The sequence below is a fragment of the Microcaecilia unicolor genome, chromosome 2 (genome assembly GCF_901765095.1).
Source record: "Microcaecilia unicolor chromosome 2, aMicUni1.1, whole genome shotgun sequence".
Classification (NCBI taxonomy): Eukaryota; Metazoa; Chordata; class Amphibia; order Gymnophiona; family Siphonopidae; genus Microcaecilia; species Microcaecilia unicolor.
Window position 1 is genome coordinate 193,250,463 of NC_044032.1, and position 22,917 is coordinate 193,273,379.

The 22,917-nt window shown below is 43.8% G+C and overlaps 1 protein-coding gene across 3 annotated transcripts in view; it reads left to right on the forward strand.

Annotated features, from left to right (window-relative positions):
• CDC42SE2 (CDC42 small effector 2) overlaps positions 1-22,917 on the forward strand; it is a 121,068-nt gene that overhangs the window by 18,570 nt on the left and 79,581 nt on the right. For all 3 annotated transcript variants that reach the window (XM_030193598.1, XM_030193596.1, XM_030193597.1), the window contains exon 2: positions 2,952-3,272. In XM_030193598.1, the coding sequence (XP_030049458.1) occupies positions 3,219-3,272 (54 nt within the window). In that variant the 5' untranslated portion in view covers positions 2,952-3,218. The remainder of the gene's footprint in view (positions 1-2,951; positions 3,273-22,917) is intronic.

Here is a 22,917-nt window from a genome sequence, read left to right on the forward strand (position 1 = left end):
ACTAGGGGGCATGCAATGAAGCTACTAAGTGGTAAATAAAACAAATAGAAGAAAATATTTCTTCACTCAACGTGAAATTAAACTCTGGAATTTGTTGCCAGAGAATGTGGTAAAAGCAGTTAGCTGAGCAGGGTTTAAAAAAGGTTTGGATAATTTTCCTAAAAGAAAAGCCCATAAGACTTTATTAAGATGGGCTTGGGGAAAATCTACTGCTTATTTCTAGGATAAAATCTAATTTAAATAATAAGACTGGTATTTTACCTCTACACACATGGACTGAAATTAAAAGCAACAGTGCTTTTACAGTGGCTGTCTTTGTACCACTCTTGGAGTGACAGTTGATATCATAACTCCACAGAGAGACTAATTCCGAAGGGGCTTATCATTCCAAATTTTCAGACTTACAATCTTTGGTAGTCTAGTGATGTAGGCAGGGCGGGAGCCATGCCCCATTCATAGGAGCCACTTTGAGAGTACCAGGGAATGTAAAATAGGCTAAGGGGAACCTATGGGTGGGGGAGGGGGTCCGGAAGGAGGGGCAATTCCTGTTCAGGTGGGAGGGGGAGGGAGGTAGATACATGAAACAAAGCACACATTTTTGGCTCCCTCTGAAAACACGTGGTCATTTTTGTCCGAAACCAAAAACATGGCCGAAAATTAAAATAAACTGTTGTCCAAAACCAGACAGAAAAAGGAATTTGGGCCAGTTTCAGCACTGTAGCCGAACTTTGGTCGGCCTGTAGCCTAAGTTATCATTGAGGCACCTAAAATTTATTGAGCCACAGTTACATAGCCGTTGGACACATAAATGCAGCAATGGCAGGTGCATCATACAGTATTCTGTAACTTAGATGTGAAAGTGGGAAATGCACCCATTTCCCGCCCATGTGTATGTCCCCTTGCATTTGTGCGCTGCAGCACTGACACATGCTTATAGAATTGCACTTAAGGTGCTTGCATGTGTAAGTGCTACTTTTGTCTGCCTTTATACACAGAGGAGTTTGCTCCCATGCACGTCTAGTTATAGAATTGCCCCTTTATTGACCCTCTCAGGGCAATGTCGCCAAATGGGTTAGTTTTACGCATACCACGAGAGTATTGAGCCTCACTCCCAAGCTAAGGTATGGAGTATGAATCATTCTCTCAAATTTTACTGTTGATGCTCACCATAGTACTTGAATTATGCTAAAGAGATCTTCCTTCTGAAGTTTATAGGATTTAATCCATATCGGCAACCTGTATACACTGTTCCTTGCTCTAGCTGTGTATGTTGCCAGGGTCCATGTTCTCTGTAATGCAATATAAACGGAAGCTACTGAAGCATTCCTGTACATAACCAAGCCTCAGGAGGAGGTAGGAAAAACATAACCAAGCCTCAGGAGGAGGTAGGAAAAACTTGAATGCAACTGCATTTTACGTATATTTAGAGAATGTTTGCTAATTTCTTTGGGTTTTAAGTTATGACCCAATAGCCACATGTTATGTTTAAATACATTGAACAGAAACATGCCATGCAACTGAACAGTAGATTATAGTTCTTTGAAGAAAATTGGGTAACTGCATGAGGTGGATAAAATGAGAGTGGATCTGTGAAATACTGAGAAGAGTCTGCCTGCTTATTTCTAATCTTCAGGGAAAAGCAGCAATCTTATATATATTCCCCTGACTTGTGTATGAAATTATGCTAAACCACATTTGCACTTTGCAGAAGTGAAACAATGGCAGGTTTGCATTCCTTTTAAAGAGTGTATTTAGGATTATTGCATATTCTGTTCCTGGTACAACCTGATGAAGGCTGTTCTATCAGCTGATTTGTCAGTAATCTCTACAGACACGAAGCAATTGATTTCTTTACATTACAGAACTGAATGGCATTCTTAGCTGGTTAATATCTATAATTGCTTCAGAGAGTACATGGGATCTGATCTGACTTTCCAGTGCTTATACAAGGGAGACCCACAGGAAAATCAATCATTCCTTGATTTGGCTTGGGCTGCCATTATTTTAGCTTGTTATGTATGTCATTTTGCCACAAAAAAACTTGGAGCATAATCTCCTTTTATGACTCAGTTTTACCGAAGCAAGACCTTTCCAAGAGCTAAAATAGTTTCTTTGGGTTTGAGCAGTATTTTTGGTATGCTTAGTAAAGATCCCATTTTATGTTATCCTGTAATCCTTTGTTACTGTTAATTGCAATAACTTTATTGGTATGACAGTTTTTTGTATTGTTGCCAAAGTAATGCGTAAGAAAGCTTTTTTTTTTTTTTTGTATTTCAGCAATAAATGCATGTAAGCACTTATATTGTGCCTATTTCCTAAATGCAACATATGCATATCTGTGCTCTGTATAAGGTAGGATCATTAAAGGCTTCCACACGAAGTTAAACCTGCTTCATAGTCCGTTTATGTGCTGGTAAAAATCTATGAATATGCCTGTATTTTCTGAAATACACAAGTGCTTATCCCATTGTGTCCATTATCCATGCCCAGGATTGTCTACATAAGTATCCCATAAAAGTAGTTGAAATGCTTTTAGTTGTCTACTTTTATGTATGTACCACTTGAGCATGTAAAATACCATTTTATGCACTCTGGTCACCTATAAACTTATCCCTTAAATCAGGAGTAGGCAGCCACAGTCCCCATGTGCCACCACCCAGTCAGGTTTTCAGGATTTCTACAATGAATATGCATGAGATTGATTTGCATGTACTGCTTCCATTATATTCAATAGATTTTGTGCTTATTCATTGTGGAAATCTTGAAAACACAACTGGGTTGTGGCACTTGAGGACTGTGGTTGCCCACTTTTGCTCTAAATGTTTAAGGTAAAATCAAAAAAATAATTTGCAAACTAGAGAAACATTCTCTTTATTGTACATTGCTTCAGTAGCTTTCAGGTTTGTATGCAGTATAATAATAATCAAAATGACGTTTTCCACTCCTTGCAGGTTATCGGTCGTCGTCATTTTAGAACCAGGAGAGCATTTCTCTACCTTTCTGTGGTTGGTGTAGGATCTCGACCAGCCAGGAATTTTTGCTTTGGTGGCCATAGTAACCAAGGACTTCATAGCTCAGGAAAACTTGCGACAAAAAGACACTGTGATGTCTAGGACAGTTTTCTAATACTTGATTCAAGGAACATCCTCTGAGGAGTCTTTCTAAAAAGATTTGGATCCTTTCTCCATTACTGGTGCTTGCACTTGGGACTATTCACAATGAGCGAATTCTGGTTGTGTTTCAACTGTTGCATTGCAGAGCAGCCTCAGCCTGTAAGTATAAGCTCTGACAGTACATATGTAGTCTCTTGTGTTTAGCCTTTGGAAAGGCAATTTGCTAATAAGGGAATGTGTATCTTTTGGTCATTCACCTGCCCTAAAAGCAAACAGTTTTACTTGAAGGGCCTCATTTATCAACCACTGTGTACTGCAAATCCATACTTAAGTTATGCAGTTTCATCATTGTTTTGGTAGGCAGTCTCTGTCAGCATTTATGATTATAGACACATGCAAAATACAGCAGAATATTTCATTGCAAGTTTCTGTTTTAGCTGGGCTATGTGATAATGAGTGTCTGTCATTTCTGAGTGGTAGCAGGATGGCACATTGGTCTACCAGCAGGCCTCAGGGGCTTATTAAACTTCTTGATGTGAACTAGGCCACATAACTGTGTGTTTTATGTTTAAAACTTTTTTTAAAAATGTTATTTAATACATGCACATCTCAGACAGGAGAGACCTGTGACTCTGAGGCCCCTCCTGCCAAGAAACAAGCCATAACAAGCAACTTTATTTTTAAGCAAAATATCCCCTCCCCACTTTAACCCATTTGTGAAAAAACCTCAACCCTAATACCCTTATTCCTGACTTCCCAGTCTTCAGTTATCCCTTTACCTCTTCCCCTTGTTACCGAGCCAGGGCTCCCAACTCCCATAACCAAATGATTGTTACTCTGAGCCATGTGAGGAAGAATTTTTTTAAAATATATATAGCTACCATTTCTCCATGAATATTCATGCCCTTGCCAGTTTTTCCACAACATACTATCTGTATCAGATTATGTTAAGTATTTCTTCTCTGCAAATGTGCGGACTATAAGTAGGGCCCTTCCAGACCTGAAAAATACTCACCTTGCACACCCACAGCCTCACTTTTATAGCAGTGAATTTGTTAAACATGGCTGCCCAGGAATCTAAGCCTGCCCTCCGACCTATTACTTCCTGGGGATTTGGCTAATCTTCTCCCAGAATGCCTGTACTCTCAGGCAGGCCCAAAATAAATGATTCAGGATCCTAACTCTGAGCATTTAGGTTACTGCTCAGTGAGCTCTAATTTGTGAAATACAGGTTCACATTAAGAATTTGTGTTGTATTCTCTTGTGCAAGCTATTACTGATCGGTTTGGGGGTCTAGGGTACACCTTTCAGTGTACATAAGCCACTTAACTGCAGCCCCTGCTCTCTATTCCACTTACTTTGTTTTTTTTGATATACCGTACATCACCTAATGGCATTGTAGCAGTTTACAATAAAATGGCTATGGAGCCTGGAGGAACAAGGTAAAAACACAGAAGAAAAATAAAGAGGGAAGGGGACAAAGACCAAGGGGATAAATCAGGGAAAAAACTGACTTTTATAAAGGGAAGGCTTGGTTAAAATGGCAAGACTTAACAAGCTTCTTAAAAGTGGGGTATGAAATTTGTTTTAATATGAGTTAGTAAGGAATTGTCAGAGCTTAGGGCCAATATATGAATAAGCAGAGGAGCAAGTGCTGTGAAGGCATATAACAGAAGGCGAGGGAACATAAAGAATAGAATTCTCCACTACGATTTCATATCTCGCTACAGAGTCCGGGTCTACAAGAGATTTTTGGAGTGCTGAGTTGGAGACATTCTCATGGACTTAGTTCAAATAATTTTGTAACCTTAGAACCGATTCCACCTGAGAGAGACTCCTGTTCAATCGTTTTGATGTAACACCGCACTTGCAAGTGTATAGATTCTTGACACCCAGGCTGAAATTCTGCCACAAATATGGAAAGAAATATATCATCCCATCATTTTGTACCAGTTGCAGTACTGCTAGTCCTTTCTGCTCCCAGTTGTTAAAGGCTCTGATCTCCAACTTTATCCTGACCACATTGAGGAGATGAATCCATAGCTTCTTAAAGTAGCCAAAAGTACAAATTTAAGGCATAACAGGTGTATGAGACTCCCTCCCAAGCCCAGGGAGTATATTCATCGTATCATGTCATATAACCAGTTTTTCAGTTTTTGCATGATGCAGGCCAGATTATACATTTCAAGATTTATATGACTGCTCCCCCTTCCCTTACTAGTTCCCCATCAACACACCACCTTGCTAAGCTGTTGATCACTCTGAGATACTTCTTGAGCAAGGAGAGTTTGTCTATGGACTCTGTGGGCCCTTATCAGGCTTTGGGATTACTTTGATTAAGGCCCCATTGGTTCCACAGGGTAGTCTGATTAAAGTTCCTACTCATTGTCAAGGGTCCTGCTTCCAAAGAGCCAATGGACTACACCAGGAAAGCCATGAACTCTAGATCATAAGGATTGGGAGTATATGCATTACACATATACAGAACAGTTCTGCTGCAATAGCAAGAGATCTACCTGTACTGGAAATAGATTTTAAGGGTGACGATGCGGAGGAACTGAAAGAAATCTCAGTGAACTTTGAAGACTTAGAGGGGCATAATCGAACGGGGTGCCCAAGTTTTCATGAGGGCATCCTCGCAGGATAGCCCCTTAAAGGGGCAGGGCAACCCGTATTATCGAAACAAGATGGGCGTCCATCTTTTGTTTCCATAATACGGTCGGGGACGCCCAAATAATGAAATTTAGGTCGACCTTAGAGATGGACGTCCCCGGTTTTCGGCGATAATGGAAACCGAGGATGCCCATCTCAAAAATGACCAAATCCAAGCCATTTGGTCATGGGAGGAGCCAGCATTCGTAGTGCACTGGTCCCCCTGACATGCCAGGACATCAACCGGGCACCCTAGGGGGCACTGCAGTGGACTTCAGAAATAGTTCCAGCTACATAGCTCCCTTACCTTTGGTGCTGAGCCCCCCAAACGTCCCCCCCCCCAAACCCTACTCCCCACAACTGTACACCACTACCATAGCCCTAAGGGGTGAAAGGGGGCACCTACATGTGGGTACAGTGGGTTTTGGGGGGGGGGGGGGGTTGGAGGGCTCAACATTTACCACCACAAGTGTAAGAGATAGGGGGAGATGAGCCTGGGTCCGCCTGCCTAAAGTGCACTGCACCCACTAAAAACTGCTCCAGGGATCTGCATACTGCTGTCATGGAGCTGGGTATGACATTTGAGGCTGGCAAAAAATGTTTTTAAATTTTTATTTTTTTGGGGTGGGAGGGTGTTGGTGACCACTTGCGGGGAGTTAAGGGGAGGTCATCCCCGATTCCCTCCGGTGGTCATCTGGTCAGTTCGGGCACCTTTTTGATGCTGATTCCAGGTCTCAGATAAATTCCCTCTGCAAATCTGAGACTGGGTCTTGCAGGGATTTCCAGACCCCAGACACAGCAAGTTTAATAAATGGTATTAATTGTGACTATTTTATTTTTACTTATTTTAAAACAAAGCAAACAAACCTAGCAGCTGGTGCATCCATGTTGTCGTCCCTGTTGGTAGCATTTTTATTTAATCTCACTAATATTTTCAAACATGCCGGTTTTGTGCAGCATACGGATGTACGCAGAGGAAGTATAATAATGGAATAACTTTTTGTACGTACGTACAGTAGTAATTTGTTATTAATCCTAAATCAGTGTGTTATTTGGAGGGGCTGGTTATAGGGACACCCTAGTACGTGTTATATTGGTGCAGAAACATTGTGGGAACTTGCTTCTTTTGTTTTGTGAGCTCTTTGAGCGGAGATTGGGAGGCGGGGCTGGTGGTTGGGAGGCGGGGATAGTGCTGGGCAGACTTATACGGTCTGTGCCAGAGCCGGTGGTGGGAGGCAGGACTGGTGGTTGGGAGGCAGGGATAGTGCTGGGCAGACTTATATGGTCTGTGCCAGAGCCGGTGGTTGGGAGGCAGGGATAGTGCTGGGCAGACTTATACGGTCTGTGCCCTGAAAAGGACAGGTACAAATCAAGGTAAGGTATACACAAAAAGTAGCACATATGAGTTTATCTTGTTGGGCAGACTGGATGGACCGTGCAGGTCTTTTTCTGCCGTCATCTACTATGTTACTATGTTTGATCGTGAAAAAAAAATGGACCAAGTCGGCCAAATGCTCGTCAGGGATGCCCTTCTTTTTTTCCATTATCGGCCGAGGACGCCCATCTCTTATTCACGCCCCAGTCCCGCCTTCGGTATGGTGCCGACACGCCCCTGTGAACTTTGGTCGTCCCCGCAACGGAAAGCAGTTGAGAACGCCCAAAATCGGCTTTCGATTATGCCGATTTGGGTGACCCTGAGAGGATGCCCATCTCCCGATTTGTGTCAGAAGATGGTTGCCCTTCTCGTTTGAAAATTCACCTGATAATGAGCCAAATTGACAAGTTAAAGAGTAATAAATCACTTGGACTGGGTGGCATACACCCCAGGGTACTGTAAGAATTCAAACATGAAATTGCTGATCTGTTAGTGATCTCTCATTAAAATCATCTGTTGTACCTGAAGATTGGAGGGTAGCCAATGTAACAGCAATTTTTACAAAGCTTTCCGGGGTGATCTGTAAAATTACAGACTGGTAAGCCTGACTTCAGTGCCAGGGAAAATGATGGAAACTATTATACAGAATAAAATTACAGAACACATAGACAAACATGGTTTAGTGGAAGTGTGTCAGCATGGGTTCTTCTAAGGGAAGTCTTGCCTCACCAATTTGCTTCATTTCTACTATTACTACTACTATTTGACATTTATAGAGCGCTACTAGGGTTACTCAGCGCTGTACAATAAACAAAGAATGACGGTCCCTTCTCAAAGGAGCTTACAATCTAGAGGACAAGACGGACAAGGAGAGCAGACAAGCAATAATTGGAGTAGACAATCAATAGCTGGAACAGTCTAGGTTACTAGGTACAATGTTAGGTTCCGAAAGCGACATTGAAGAGGTGGGTTTTGAGTAGAGATTTGAAGATGGACAGTGAGGGTGCTTGGCGTATGGGCACAGGGAGTCTATTCCAGGCATAGGGTGAGGCGAGGCAGAAAGGGCGGAGCCTGGAATTGGCGGTGGTGGGGAAGGGTACCAAGAGGAGGGATTTGCCTTGTGATTGGAGGTTACGGGTAGGGGCGTACGGGGAGATGAGGGTGGAGAGGTAATGAGGGGCTGCAGATTGAGAGCATTTGTAGGTTAGTAGGAGGAGCTTGAATTGTATGCGGTGTCTGATCGGAAGCCAGTGAAGAGACTTGAGGAGGGGGTGATGTGCGCATAACGGTTTTGGCGGAAGATGAGACGCGCAGCCGAGTTCTGAACGGATTGAAGGGGGATAGATGGTTAAGTGGGAGGCCAGTGAGGAGCAGATTGCAGTAGTCAAGGCGAGAGGAAATGAGAGCATGGATAAGAGTACGGGTGGTGTGTTCAGAGAGGAAGAGGCGAATTTTGTTGATGATGTAGAGAAACAAGCGAAAGGTCTTGGCTGTCTGCTGGATATGGGCAGAGAAGGAGAGGGAGGAGTCGAAGATGACTCCAAGGTTGCGGACAGATGAGACGGGAAGGATGAGGGTGCCGTCGACTGAGATAGAGAGTGGAGGGAGAGGAGAAGTGGGTTTAGGTGGGAAGACAATGAGCTCAGTCTTGGCCATGTTCAGTTTCAGGTGGCGGTTGGACATCCAGGCAGCGATGTCAGATAAGCAGGCCGATACTTTGGCCTGGGTTTCTGCGGTGATGTCTGGTGTGGAAAGATAAAGCTGAGTGTCATCGGCATAAAGATGATATTGGAAACCATGAGAGGAGATCAGTGAGCCCAGGGAGGAGGTGTAGATTGAAAAAAGAAGGGTCCCAAGGAACCCCAACAGAGAGCAGGATGGGAGTGGAGGAAGAGCCATGAGAGTGAACTCTGAAGGTGTGGTTGGAGAGATAAGAGGAGAACCAGGAGAGGACAGAGCCCTGGAACCCAAGTGAAGATAGTGTGACAAGAAGTAGATTATGGTTAACAGTATCAAAGGCGGCGGATAGGTCAAGGAGGATGAGGATGGAGTAGTGACCTTTGGATTTTGCAAGGAACAGGTCATTACAGACTTTAGTAAGAGCCGTTTCCGTCGAGTGTAAAGGGCGAAAACCGGACTGAAGCGGGTCAAGGATGGCATGACAGGAGAGAAAATTGAGGCAGCGGCTGTGAACGGTGCGTTCAAGTTTCTTGGAGAGGAAGGGTAGGAGGGAGATGGGGCGATAGTTGGAAGGACAGATAGGGTCAAGTGAAGTTTTCTTGAGGAGCGGTGTGACAACAGCATGCTTGAATGAGTCGGGGACAGTTGCAGTGGAGAGAGAGAGGTTGAGGATATGACAGATGGGGGGGTGACAGTGGGAGAGATGGTGTTAAGTAAATTGGTGGGGATGGGATCAGAGGAACAGGTGGTGCATTTCGAGGAGGAGAGAAGTTGGGCTGTTTCCTCTTCGGTGATATCAGTAAAAGAGGAGAAGGAGGCTTGGGTTGGATAGTTGAGGGAGTGGGTTAAAGGGTGAAGAGGAGGAGGTGGCTTGGTAGCGAATTCAAGGTTGATCTTTTGCACCTTGTCGCGGAAGTAATCGGCTAGACATTGAGGAGAGAGTGAGGGGGTGGGTGGGAGCGGAGGGCACTTTGAGGAGGGCGTTAAGGGTGGCGAAGAGGCGACGAGGGTTGGAGCTGAGAGAATTAGTCAGGTGGGTGTAGTATTCCTGTTTGGCAAGGAATAGGGAGGACTGGAAGGAGGATAGCATGAATTTGTAATGACAGAAGTCACTTTGGGTGTGAGATTTCCTCCAGAGGCGTTCAGCCGATCGTGCGCAGGAGCGAAGGTATCGGATGCAAGGGGTCAGCCAGGGCTGAGGATTAGTATGTCGTGTGGGGCGGGAGATGGATGGTGCAAGGGTATCCAGGGCAGAGGAAAGAGAGGTGGTGTAAGTAGAGACAGCCTTGTCAACAGATTCGGAGGACATGATGGACGGGAGGAGATTGGAGATTTGAGAGGAAAGGGTGGGAGGGTTGACAGCCTGGAGATTTCTGGAACTGGTGGTTAGTAGTGGACGGGACTGCGGGGGAGGGTGATGAAGTGTGAAGGTGATCAGGTGATGATCTGAGAGAGGAAGAGCAGAGGTGCAGAAATCGGAGGGTGAGCAGGAAGAGGAGAGGACGAGGTTGACACAAAGGCCAGAGCGGTGAGTAGGGGTGGTGGAGCTCAGTTGGAGGTTGAAGGAGGATATCAGAGTGAGGAATTGGGAAGCATAAGAGTCGGATGGGTCGTCGGCGTGTATATTAAAGTCACCAAGAATGAGGGACGAAGATGAGGGTTCAAGAAAAACTGAGAGCCAGGCATCGAAGTCAGTGAGGAAGGAGGGGAGGGACTTGTCGGGGGGGGGGGGCCGTAAATGACTGCAACTCTGAGTGGCAGTGGGTAGGAAAGACGGATGGAGTGCACTTCGAAGGAGGAGAAGCAGTAAGACTGCGGTAGGAGGAGGGGTTGAAAGCTACAAGAGGGCGAGAGTAGAACCCCAACGCCTCCACCACGGCCATCAGGGCAGGGAGTGTTGGAGAAGAGAGAACCTCCGTGACAAAGGGCAGCGACTGATGCAGAGTCGTCAAGAGTGAGCCAGGTTTCAGTTAGGGCAAGTAGCTGAAGAGAACGAGAGATGAAGAGATCATGGGTGAAGGGAAGTTTGTTGCAGACCGAGTGAGCATTCCACAGGGCACACGAGAAGGGGAGGGAAGAGGGGAATAGGGATGAGATTGGAGACATCCCGTTTGTGTGGATAGGACGAGGACAGATGTGGGGGACCTGGCTTGGGATTGATGTCACCCGCGGATAGCAGGAGAAGGAGCAAGAGAGTGCGGAGGAGGGTGGGGGAGGTAGGGCGGCGAAGGCGGGGTGCGCTTAAGAGGAATGGGGTTGGGTTAATGGCAGGAAGGAAGTGTTGAAGATTGAGGGCTAGGAAGAAAGAGGTGGATAGGAGAGATGGTGAGGTGGGTGGGTAGGGTAATAAGATAGTGAGCAGGACGGAAGAGGATATGGGTGGGCAGTGAGTTCCTGAGGAAGGCAGTGGTAGGGGAACAGGGAGACGGAAGAGATTAGGAAGGGACAGGGCAAGGAGCAGAATGTGTATCGGGGCCATGAGTAGTGCCTGGGGTGTTTGCAGGTACCAAAGTAGTGACTAGATCAGGCGTAAATAAACGTGGCTAAAGGTGAGCTGGTTGATGTAGCGTGTCTGGATTTTCAGAAAGCTTTTGACAAAGTTCCTTATGAGAGACTCCTGAGAAAATTAAAAAGTCACGAGGAGGTAATGTTCAGGTGTAGATTAGGAATTGGTTATTGGACAGAAAACAGAGGGTAGGATTAAATAGTCATTTTTTTCAATGGAGAAGGGTGAATAGTGAAGTTCTGCAGGGATCTGTTCTGGGACCAGTGCTATTTAACATATTTATAAATGATCTGGAAAATGGAACGATGAGTGAGGTGATTAAATTTGCAGATGACACAAGTGGAGGAGTGACCTAGTGGTTAGGGTGGTGGACTCTGGTCCTGAGGAACTGAGTTCGAGTCCCACTTCAGGCACAGCTCCTTGTGACTCTGGGCAAGTCACTTAACCCTCCATTGCCCCAGGTACAAGTAAGTACCTGTATATGTAAGCCGCATTGAGCCTGCCATGAGTTGGAAAGCGCGGGGTACAAATGTAACTAAAAATAAAATAAAAACTATTCAAAGTTGTTTAAAAAAATGAGGATTGTAAAAAATTGAAGGAAGACCTTAGGAAACTGGAAGACAGGGCATCCAAATGGCAGATGAAATTTAATGTGGACAAATGCAAGATGATGCACATTGGAAAGAATAATCCGAATTACAGTTACCTGATGCTAGGATCCACCTTAGGAGTCAGCACTTGAGTGAAAGATCTTGGTGTCATTTTAGGCAATATGCTGAAATCTTCTGTTCAGTGTGTGGCGGCAGTGGCCAAAAAAGCAAACAAGATGCTAAGAATTATTAGAAAACGGATGCCTCGGTATCACTCCATGGTGCGACCTCACCTTGAGTACTGCGTTCATTCTGGTCACCATATCTAAAAAAAAAAGATATTGCGGAATTAGAAAAGCTTCAAAAAAGAGTGACCAAAATGATGATGGAAATGGAATTCCTCCCATATGAGAAAAGGCTAAAGAGGTTAGGGCTCTTCAGCTTGGAAAAGAGGTGACAGGTGGGGGGGAGTATGATTGAGGTCTGTAAAAATCCTGAGTGGTGTAAAACGAGTAGAAGTGAATCAATTTTTCACTCTTTCAAAAAGTACAAAGACTAGGGGACACAATGAAACTACATGGAAATACATTTAAAACAAATGAGGACATTTTTTCACTCAAATAATAGTTAAGCTCTGGAACTCTTTGCCGGAGGATGTGGTAACAGCGGTTAGCTTGTCTGTGTTTAAAAAAAGGTTTGGGCTAGTTTCTTGATGCTTGCCCCAGGATTAGTAACATGGAATGTTGCTACTAATTGGGTTTCTGCCAGTTACTTGTGACCTGGATTGGCCACTGTTGGAAACAGGATACTGGGCTAGATGGACCATTGGTCTGACCCAGTATGGCTATTCTTCTGTTCTTATGAAACCTATTCTAAAACAGTGGTTCGCAAACCTGATCCTGGAAGCATCCCATCCAGTCAGGTTTCCAGCTTATCCACAATGAATATTCATGAGAGATTTGCATGCACTGCGTCCATTTCTTGCAAATCTCTTTCATTAATATTCATTGTGGATATCCTGGAAACCAGACTGACTGGGATGCTTCCATGATCAGGTTTGGGAACCACTGATCTAGAAGACATACCTGAAGTCATGAGTCCCAGCAGACACAGAGAGCCCCTTTCTTCCCTTCCAGGTAGACCAGATATACTTCAGTCATTTAACAAGTTTTCCATGCTACCTGCTTCTCCCCCCCTCTCTATTTGGTTACAAATGATGTGGTGAGAACTCTCTCCACCACTTGGCTATCATCCATTTTAACATTCATACTGTAACCCCAGCTCAACTGGACAAAGAAATTGGTCACCGCACTGGATGCTCACTTTCTGCTGCCTAGGTCCTAGGGCTTACCAGGAATGGATGACTCATAACCCTGGTTAAGGAATGGTACCAATACATTGACTGATTACCCTCCCAGAGCCCCAGGCCAGTCCAGGTTTGGAGCAACCTACTTTGGAGCAATTGCTTTTTGTGCAGAGTGTAGTTTGCTGTGCCGCCACACCTTGTTTTTCTCTACTGTGCTACATTGGCTACCCAGAAAAGGACCAGACCCAAACTTTGTCCTAATGAGTTGGATGAGACAAATGACCCAGTCAGTCTCTCTCCTGTCCATTATAGTTTGCACTTATAGGGTTACGGAAACCTAGGCATGGTGTCCATATGAACTGGGAGTGTATTAAGGGTAGCTAGCAAAAGTTAACAAAAGTGTCTCCTAGCTAATGTAAACCAAGTTCTAGTCACAATAGCATCTCATTAATGCAGCACAGTAAGGGTCCCAGTCACTAGGCAAGACCCATTTGTACTCTCACCATCACTGGTACTGCAAAGATCTACTGATTCGTAGGCATTTTAAATACATGCAGTTTTACTCCGTAGGTTGTCCAAGTGTGTTCCACCTTGCATAGCCTGTGCTTTCTGAGAAAAGGACCCAGTCATGCTCACCAGCCACAGATGGTATTTGCCATCTTAGCCAGAAGATTGGTCACCTACCCTGGAGTTCTAAAGAGCTAGTCTTAATAATGAGGAATGGACGTGTATCTTCTCTTTTAGGCTTCTGAGCCTGGCATCATGATTGTCTAGGTCTGGCCACTTCTGAGAAGTGGAACCGATGTTCAACTATTGTACTGTGACTTTCTTCAGGGTTGTTCTTTGAGTTCTGAAGCTAGTCTTTTATGTAGTACAGGCTTGTCCAACCTACGGCCTGTGAGCCAGAATCTCACCAAGAGGGGCATAATCGAACGGGGCGCCCAAGTTTTCCTGAGAGCGTCCTCGCAGTACGTCCCTGCGAAAGGGCGGGGAAACCCATATTATCGAAACAAGATGGGCGTCCATCTTTCGTTTTCGATAATATGGTCAGGGACGCCCAAATTTCAACATTTAGGTCAACCTTAGAGATGGTCGTCCCCGGTTTTCGGCGATAATGGAAACTGAGGACGGCCATCTCAAAAATGACCAAATCCAACTCATTTGGTCATGGGAGGAGCCAGCATTCGTAGTGCACTGGTCCCCCTGACATTCCAGGGCACCCTAGGGGGCACTGCAGTGGACTAACTGATGCACTAACTGAACAGAAAAAGCCCTTCCCTTACCGATCCCTTAGCGATTCGGAAAGGAACAGGCATGCATGAAGGAAATCGCATGCAAATGAGAGCTGCTCGCTGTTAGTTCATTTGCACATGATTTCCTTCCTAAGGAGGGGAAGCCAGTGCAGAGCATGCCAAAGACGGCTTCATACACGCAGACAAGCTACGTGTATAATAGCCGTCTACAACCTTAAAAAAACACAAGTCCAGGTGAAAACGTCCAAGTGCTCGATAGAGACGTCCTTTTTTTTTTTTTTTTTTGAGTATGGTTGAAGGACGTCCAAGTGTTAGGCGCCTTCGCTATGCCTCCGTCCCTGCGACGGGCAGTTGAGGTCGTCCAGAATGTGGATTTTCTGTGAGAAGGACGTCCATGCCTTTGCTATGCCTCCGACACCCCCTTCATTTATTTATTTGGATTTTGGATCACAAGTAGCAGCAGTGAGATTTGAACCGGCCACCTCTGGATTGCAAGACCAGTGCTCTAACCACTAGACACTCCTCCACTCCCTTGAAATTTGGCCTTCCCTGGGGGGGGGGGGGGGGGGGGGGGGGGGGCGGTTCAGGACGTCCAAAATGTTTGAAAGAAGGACGTCCACGCGTTTGCTATGCCTCCGCTGACACACACACACACCTCCCCCTCCAGTGACCTGCATACTGCTGCGATGTACCTGAGTATGATATTTGAGGCTGGCAAAAAAAAGTTTTTAAAGTTTTTTTCAGGGTAGGTCATCTGGACCATTCGGGCACCTTTTTGAGGCTTGGTCGTAAGAAAAATGGACCAAGTAAAGTTGGCCAAGTGTTCGTCAGGGACACCCTTCTTTTTTCCATTATCGCTCAAGGACGCCCATCTGTTAGGCACACCCCAGTCCCGCCTTCGCTATGCCTCTGACACGCCCCCGTGAACTTTGGTCATCCCCGCGATGGGAAGCAGTTGGAGACGCCCAAAATCGGCTTTCGATTATGCCGATTTGGGCGACCCTGAGAGAAGGACGCCCATCTCCCAATTTGTGTCAAAAGATGGGTGCCCATCTCTTTCGAAAATAAGCCTGCAAGTGTGTTTTTCTGACCCTCGGAAGCTTGGCAATTCTTGTGTAATGCTTATAGTGGGATTCCTGCTTCCCCATCTCAACTCAGCTCTATGTAAGCTTGAGCCAGCTGAGACCAGAAGTTCGGGTTGGTTTTGCGGTTTCAAGTCTCACGAGACCAACCCAAACTTCCAGCACCACGCAGCCGAAGCTTGCAGGGAACTGTGTTGCAGTGGGAAAGCAGGAAGGAATCCCACTGTTTCTACAGCTAAACCCAGGTGAGAGTAAAGAGACTGGGTGAAGACTAGGGGAATGGGGGTATGTGAGAGAGAATGAGAGAGACCAGATGAAGGTGTGGCAAAATATGACTGTACATATTTTGGCCCTTCAAATGCTACAACATATAAAATGTGGCCCCCGATTTAAAAAAAAAAAAAAAAAAAAAAGGTTGTGGACAAGCCTGATATAGTGGGTTCTCAAACCTGATTGGAGTTTAAGGTGGGTGGTTTTCTCAGGAAGGTGGGAGATTTCAGCAAGAAACTAAAGCAGGAAAGTCCATGGTCACAAATTTGAATTTAAATCTCCACCCCCCCCCCCCCCCCCCAACAGAGTCCGAACTGTTCCAGTGAATTTCCTGCCAAAATGTGTGACCAATGGAGTTACCTGCCAAAATCTCCAGTCATCCTGATGAAACCACTCACCTCAAACCACAGTCAGTCAGAACCTTCTGTATCAGTGCTTCTCAACCTAGTCCTCAGAGCACAGCCAGCCTGTCAGGTTTTATGGATATCCACAATGAATATGAAATGAGGGAGACTTGTGTTCATGGACTCCTTGATATGCAAATCTCTCTCATGCATATTTATTGTGGGTATCCTGAAAACCTGAATGGCTAGGTGTGCCCTGAGGACTGGATTGAAAAGCAGTACTCTATATAAAGAAAAATTGTAGCCCATTGCAGCATACCCTGAAGAAAGCCACAATACAATGGCTGAAACATTGGTTCCACTTGGACACAGCAAGACACATACAACCACAACAGTGGTCCATAACAGGAGGAATGAACTCCTTAATAAGCAAAAGTGAATTCTTACTCTGACTTATGGAATGAATCCTCCAGTATCGGAACCATTGTTCCACCTCCACCTCGTGCTTCTGAAAAGTCTTTAAAGTATGGGGATCCTCTTCAAATTTTTTGTACATTTTCTACCACACACACACCACAGCCTCTGACATTTATATCACCAATGTTTCATTAGCCAGTCTGGTGTCTGCAGCACTGTCTGCCGTTTTCGGGTCAGAGAGCCTTTCTTGCTTTGTCCTTGGAGAATGACATGGGGACGGGGACCTGCAGTAACCGTGGGGATGGGGTGGGGACGGGAACAGAGCCCATGAGGAAGGGGACAGACTTTGTCCCCGTGTCACTGTCTACTTTGAAGCCTGTTAATGAACTTGACTGTTATTTATGTTTGATTGATGCAGACGACAATATCTTTATTTTTTGGAAAAACAAGCAAACATGCTGGCCACAGCTAGCAAAATTTGCATGGGGGATCCTGTGCATCCTGCTACCAGCACATCTTCTAAGAAGACATCTTCTATTGCAGGAGGGACTGTGGAAGACAGGAGAGCTAGACTGGATCCTGAGATTGCTGATTACTACTTATTCATCCACAGATTAAAAAATCTCCCCTCTAGGGCATACAGAACAGGTTGTATTTTGTACCCCTGGACAATTTAACAGGGTGGAGTAGGATTCCTAGGAGTTGAGGGTTATTATACTTGCTAGTTGTTGTTATTGTTTTCTATTTGTAATTTATACACAACAGTTGCACAGCACATTGCTCCTGTTTATACTTCAATAAAAAGATTTAAATATAAAAATCATAAGTTTTGAGGCTTCTGCAAATAAGAACAGAGCCTACGGGGGCGGGGGGTGGATGGAGACTGGGCCTGCGGGAACAGGGTGAGGACGGGGACAGAACCCTCTGAGACAGGATGAGGACAAATTTTGTCCCCGTGTCATTCTCTGTTTGTCCCGTTTTCAACATTTTTTTAAACCATATTCACTTGGAGTTCTCTACTGATACCTGCTTGGTGGGATTCTTTACACATTAGTGAGTAATCTTTGATTTAGCAGTTAAAAATTGGGAGATGCAGGCTGATGATGAGATGGGCCATGGAGCATCCATCTCCTGCTCTTCTCATTACATGACCTTTCACACAACTGTTTTAAATCTGTACAGTACAATAAATTTTGAAAAATCAATTTAAAAACTTGGAGTGCTGCCAGAAGAGGTACAAATGTGAGGTATTGTCTGGAAAGTTATGTGCTATGTTTTAATGGTGCTTTCTGGAAGGATTGTAGATGAAGCATCTGCATGGAAGCAGTTAGCTTCATGTGCAGGTGGTTCCCCAGTACGTTAGGAAGGTTGACACAGAAGGACTATGGTAGAAAGAAAAAGTTAGGAAAATAAAAGCTGCTCTGACAGTGTTGCTTCATACCCTGGATAAATGAAGCCTCATGGACTCATCATGCAATGCTTCAGATGTATGTATTCTATTGTCTTACTAGCAGAATGGAAGAGAAGAGTTGCAAAATGTTTATTGACATTTGACACCTTAGTGGGTGTTCTGATTTCACACTTTCTCCTACTTTCCTATTTTATTGAAAGATCAGCATAAAGGAGGTTATATGATCAACATGATACATTTTAAGTCCGTATTTTGTACAGCGCTGCGTAACCCTAGTAGCGCTCTAGAAATGTTAAGTAGTAGTACTTGTTTGCTAAAAACAAGAGACCAACTATAAGACACCATAATTATGTGACCCCCCCTGAACATACATTTTTATTAAACCAACCCCTCATCCACAATAGAAGAAGCAAAATCCTCTGCTAAGGGAAGTAAATAGTCCAAACTTTAAATAATATCCTTGTTTTTTCATATTTAAAATGTATAAGAGGTGTTCAGATTTTGCATATATATTTTTTTCAAATCTGCCGATAACGTACCTAATTTCCATGGTGTGGCATGCCCTCAAAAGCCAGCCTTAGAAGGAAGGGAGACTTGGGTCCCTCCTCCTGGTAAAAACAATTCCTCTTCCAGCAGTCAGCAGTCTCTGTACCAGATCTGCCTGAGGTCATTAAATTATATCTAAAGAATTAGCCCCCTTCAGAATAAGAACCCTAAAGCTCTAGAAGACCTTCAAACCTTAAATGCCAAAGTTCCTTCTTTTCCTTCCTCCCCCACCCCCCCCCTCCCGGCATTATATTTATTAGCATTTCTATGCCTCTTTTTTCATTTAAATGCTAGTACAAACACTAACCTTAGCACACCTAGACTACTGTAATGAAATCTATGTTGGATCAAGTTCTGAAAAAAAGTACAAACTGTGCAAAACGCGCCGCACGGCTGATTCACAGAAAATCTTGTTTTTGACAGAGCCCATCCCACTACTACAAGCCTTTCATCGGCTCCCAGTTAAAGCATGAATATCATTTAAGCTCTGAACACTGGCATACAAAATTATTTTTGGTCTCACTCCCAGCTAACAGTATTAAGAGGAAGAGACACCCCTAATATCAATATAACACAAAAGTTAATGGGATTCTTACATGAATCACAGTCAGGCTTTCGCCCCCTCCACAGCACGGAAACAGTATTACTCACTCTTCTAGCCAAATTCAAGCAGGAAATAGCAACCGGCAAAAACATCCTTCTCCTCCAATTCGACTTGTCTAGTGCATTCGACATGGTAAACCATAATATATTAATAAGATTACTAGATAAGTTCAGGATTGGTGGAAACATACTTAACTGGATCAAGGGCTTCCTAGCCACAAGAACATATCAAGTAAAATCAAATTCAAACATATCATCACCGTGGAAAGCAGACTGTGGAGTACTGCAAGGATCACCGCTATCACCGATCCTATTCAACTTAAGATGACCCCACTTGCCAAGTCCTTATCCAACCATGGCCTTAACCCTTTCATATATACAGATGATGTCACAATATACATTCCTTACAAAACCAAACTGACAGAAATCACCAACGAAATCAAGCTCAGCCTGAAATCATGGATTCATGGGCAAATGCATTTCAACTAAAACTCAGTAAAGAAAAAACTCATTGTCTCATCCTCTCATCCCAACACAGTATGGACACCCCAGATCACACCCTTCTTATCTCAGACAGCTTGAAAATCCTTGGCGTTACAATGGACCATAATTTAACACTAGAGAGCCAAGTGGCACCCACAACAAAGAAAATGTTCCACTCAATGTGGAAACTCAAATGCGTGAAGCAATTCTTCCCGAGGGAAACATTTTGCAACCTGATACAATCAATGGTACTAAGCCACTTAGATTACTGCAATGGAATTTATGCAGGATGTAAAGAACAAACCTTAAAGAAACTTCAGACCACTCAAAACACGGCAGCTAGGCTTATATTTGGTAAAACGCAATTTGAAAGTGCAAAACCCCTCCGTGAAAAATTACACTGGCTCCCAATCAAAGACCACATCGCCTTCAAAATCTGCACCCTGGTTCACAAAATCATCTACGGAGAAGCCCCGAGATACATGACAGACTTGATCAACTTACCAATTAGAAATACATCCGAATCAACATGATCTTATCTAAATCTGCACTACCCAAGCTGCAAAGGACTTAAATACAAAAAAACTTACGCGTCTAGTTTTTCCTACATAAGCACACAACTGTGGAGCACATTACCAAAAGCCTTGAAAATGATGTACAACCACCTAAACTTCCGGAAATCACTAAAAGCGAACCTGTTTAAAAAGGTATACCCTACCAATCCAACTTAAATGCCTAATCTCTGCAACACAACCAAACTAAAGCACGTAATGGACATAACACAACTCTTCCGTTCTCCGATTCCCTAATGTGGCTGTGCCACACGAACTTGATCTTACCACAACATCACCCTGTATTTGTTCACACCGGAGCCTGCAAAGGCCTCTCTGGTACTATGTAAGCCACATTGAGCCTACAAATAGGTGGGAAAATGTGGGATACAAATGTAACAAATAAAATGTAAAGTAAGCTTTCCAGAAGGATGCTTGTATAGAAGGAGGAAAAAGCCTCCAGAAACTCCCAGCTGTAGATTATACACTGCAGGAGCAAGTTTTCCTCATCACCGGCAAAAAACCTTTCTTCTCAAAAGAGTGAAAAACTACTTAACTTGAACTTTTTATAACGAAAAGCAGTAAAAAATAACTTAGCAATAAGAAAGGAGATGTACAGCTAAAGCTAGCAGGGTCACAGTCGAGCTGAAATCTGATGTGCTATTCTAACATCCAAAAAACAAATTTCCACAGGATGAGCAACACATTGAAATTTAATAGTAGGATGGCAAGTGTTTAAAGATTGCATGAACTGATTTAAACATTGTTCACTGGCGCACCAAATCATGAAAATATCAATAAAGCACCACCAACAGAAAACATATTCAAAAAGAGGAAGTTTGTAAATAATTTGTTCTTCCAGATTGGCCATAAATAAATTGGCCACTGATGGGGCAAACAATGCCCCCCACAGCAGTTCCTGAAAGCTGTATAACTCATCATTAACCAAAAAATAATTATTCAGTAAGGCAAGTTTTATAAGTTGAAGAAGAAAAGTTGTAGGCACTGTAACAGGTCTTGGTCACTGATTTAGAACTTTCTCAAGAACCTCTATAGCTTCACTTTGCGGGATAGCTGTATATAATGACTGAACATCTAGTGTTACAAGTAGCGCTGTATCGGGAATAGACGAAATACCAGCAATTTTAGTAAGAAAGTGAGTTGTATCTTTAATGTATGATGGGATAGATGGAACTAAGGGTGCCAGGAAACAATCTACATTTTTGCAAGATCTTTCCAAAAGAGAGTCACGAGCCAAGGTGATTGGGCCTCCCGGTGATGTATTAAAATCTTGTGTATTTTTGGAAGAAGATAAAAAAATTGGTATTTTAGCTTGTTTATGATTCGAAAAAGCATATTCATTTTTAGACAAAATGCCTTGTTGAACTGCCTCTGAAGTGATTCCCTAGAAGAATTTAATTCCAAAGCTAGTGCTGGGCAGACTTCTACGGTCTGTTCCCTGAAAATGACAAGGACAAATCAAGGTCAGGTATTCTCATATGTGCTACTTTATATGCATATCTTGTTGGGCAGACAAAAACTGGAAGTGTAGGCATACATCGGTGCTGTTTTTCTATGCCTTTAAATATGAGCTTTCAAAAATTGTTTGCATATAAATTTTTGAAAGGCTGCTATGTAAGCGTAGGTCAACAGGCGCTGATGTGTGCTTCCACTTTCGGTTTTGCACGGATTCACTACAGCACTTAAAACTTGCATAGACTTCCTTCCCCTTGCCAACAAGGACAAAACATGCAGCAGTTTAATGTGCCAAACTTACAAAAAAAAAAATCTTCACCTGAAAAACCTTGAGTGCCACTCCTGAACGTGCGTAAGTTTTCAGTGATATGGCCAGCATTTGCTTTCTGCACATTGCAGGGCTTGCATTTGAGTATTGGGGAAGGAATAATGCTAACCTCACTTAAATTCATTGAAATACCATTTCAGTACAGTTTGCGGCCATTTTTAGTGCCCGCTAGAGGTCTCTGAACATTCTGCGCGCATTAACGTGTGCGCTAGTGTGGTGCTAACTGCTTTTAACGCTGGTGTTAGGCTTTGAGCACCAGCCCCAGACTCGGTACAGTGCACTTTCCTTTCCTTTCTCTCTGCTCTAGAAGAGTGAAAAACTGGCAGGGAGGGAAGGCTTCATGGCAGGAGAGAAAGGGGGACAGAGACGAGAGCTGCAATGAAAGGTAAGGGACTGAGGTTAAGAGAAACGGGATGCACAAAGAAGAAGTGTGAGAAGAAAAGGAGGAAGCCAAGATGTTTTCAGATCATTATACTCATTAGCAGGTCCTGTTTTATTCTGAACAGTGCATTCTTTATGCGTTTAAGGGCTTTTTAAAACTTGGGACTATCTGTACAGAGATAACCTAGGGTTTCTCTCATCCTCTTTTCTAAAAGGAAACACAGCGGTGTCTTGGTTCTTTTGTATAATAAGAAAAATCATCACAGCTAAGGAGATAAAACAGAAACATAAGGTTTAAGGGTAAAAAAGGATATAGGAGAATCCCTGGATGGAAATAGGCCAAGAACATTAAAACTCTAGCGTCAGATCTGTAACTGATCAAATGTCAGTGTTGCCATGTTCCAGATAAAGCAATTTGTGTTTTCAGCTTCATAGTTGAATATTCTTTATCCAGTGATCTGTTTTTCTTCATTACATTTTCAGAACCAGACTGTTCATTTTTGAGGCTAAACCTAAACGTTTTATTAACTAGCCCCTACTGTGAATAACA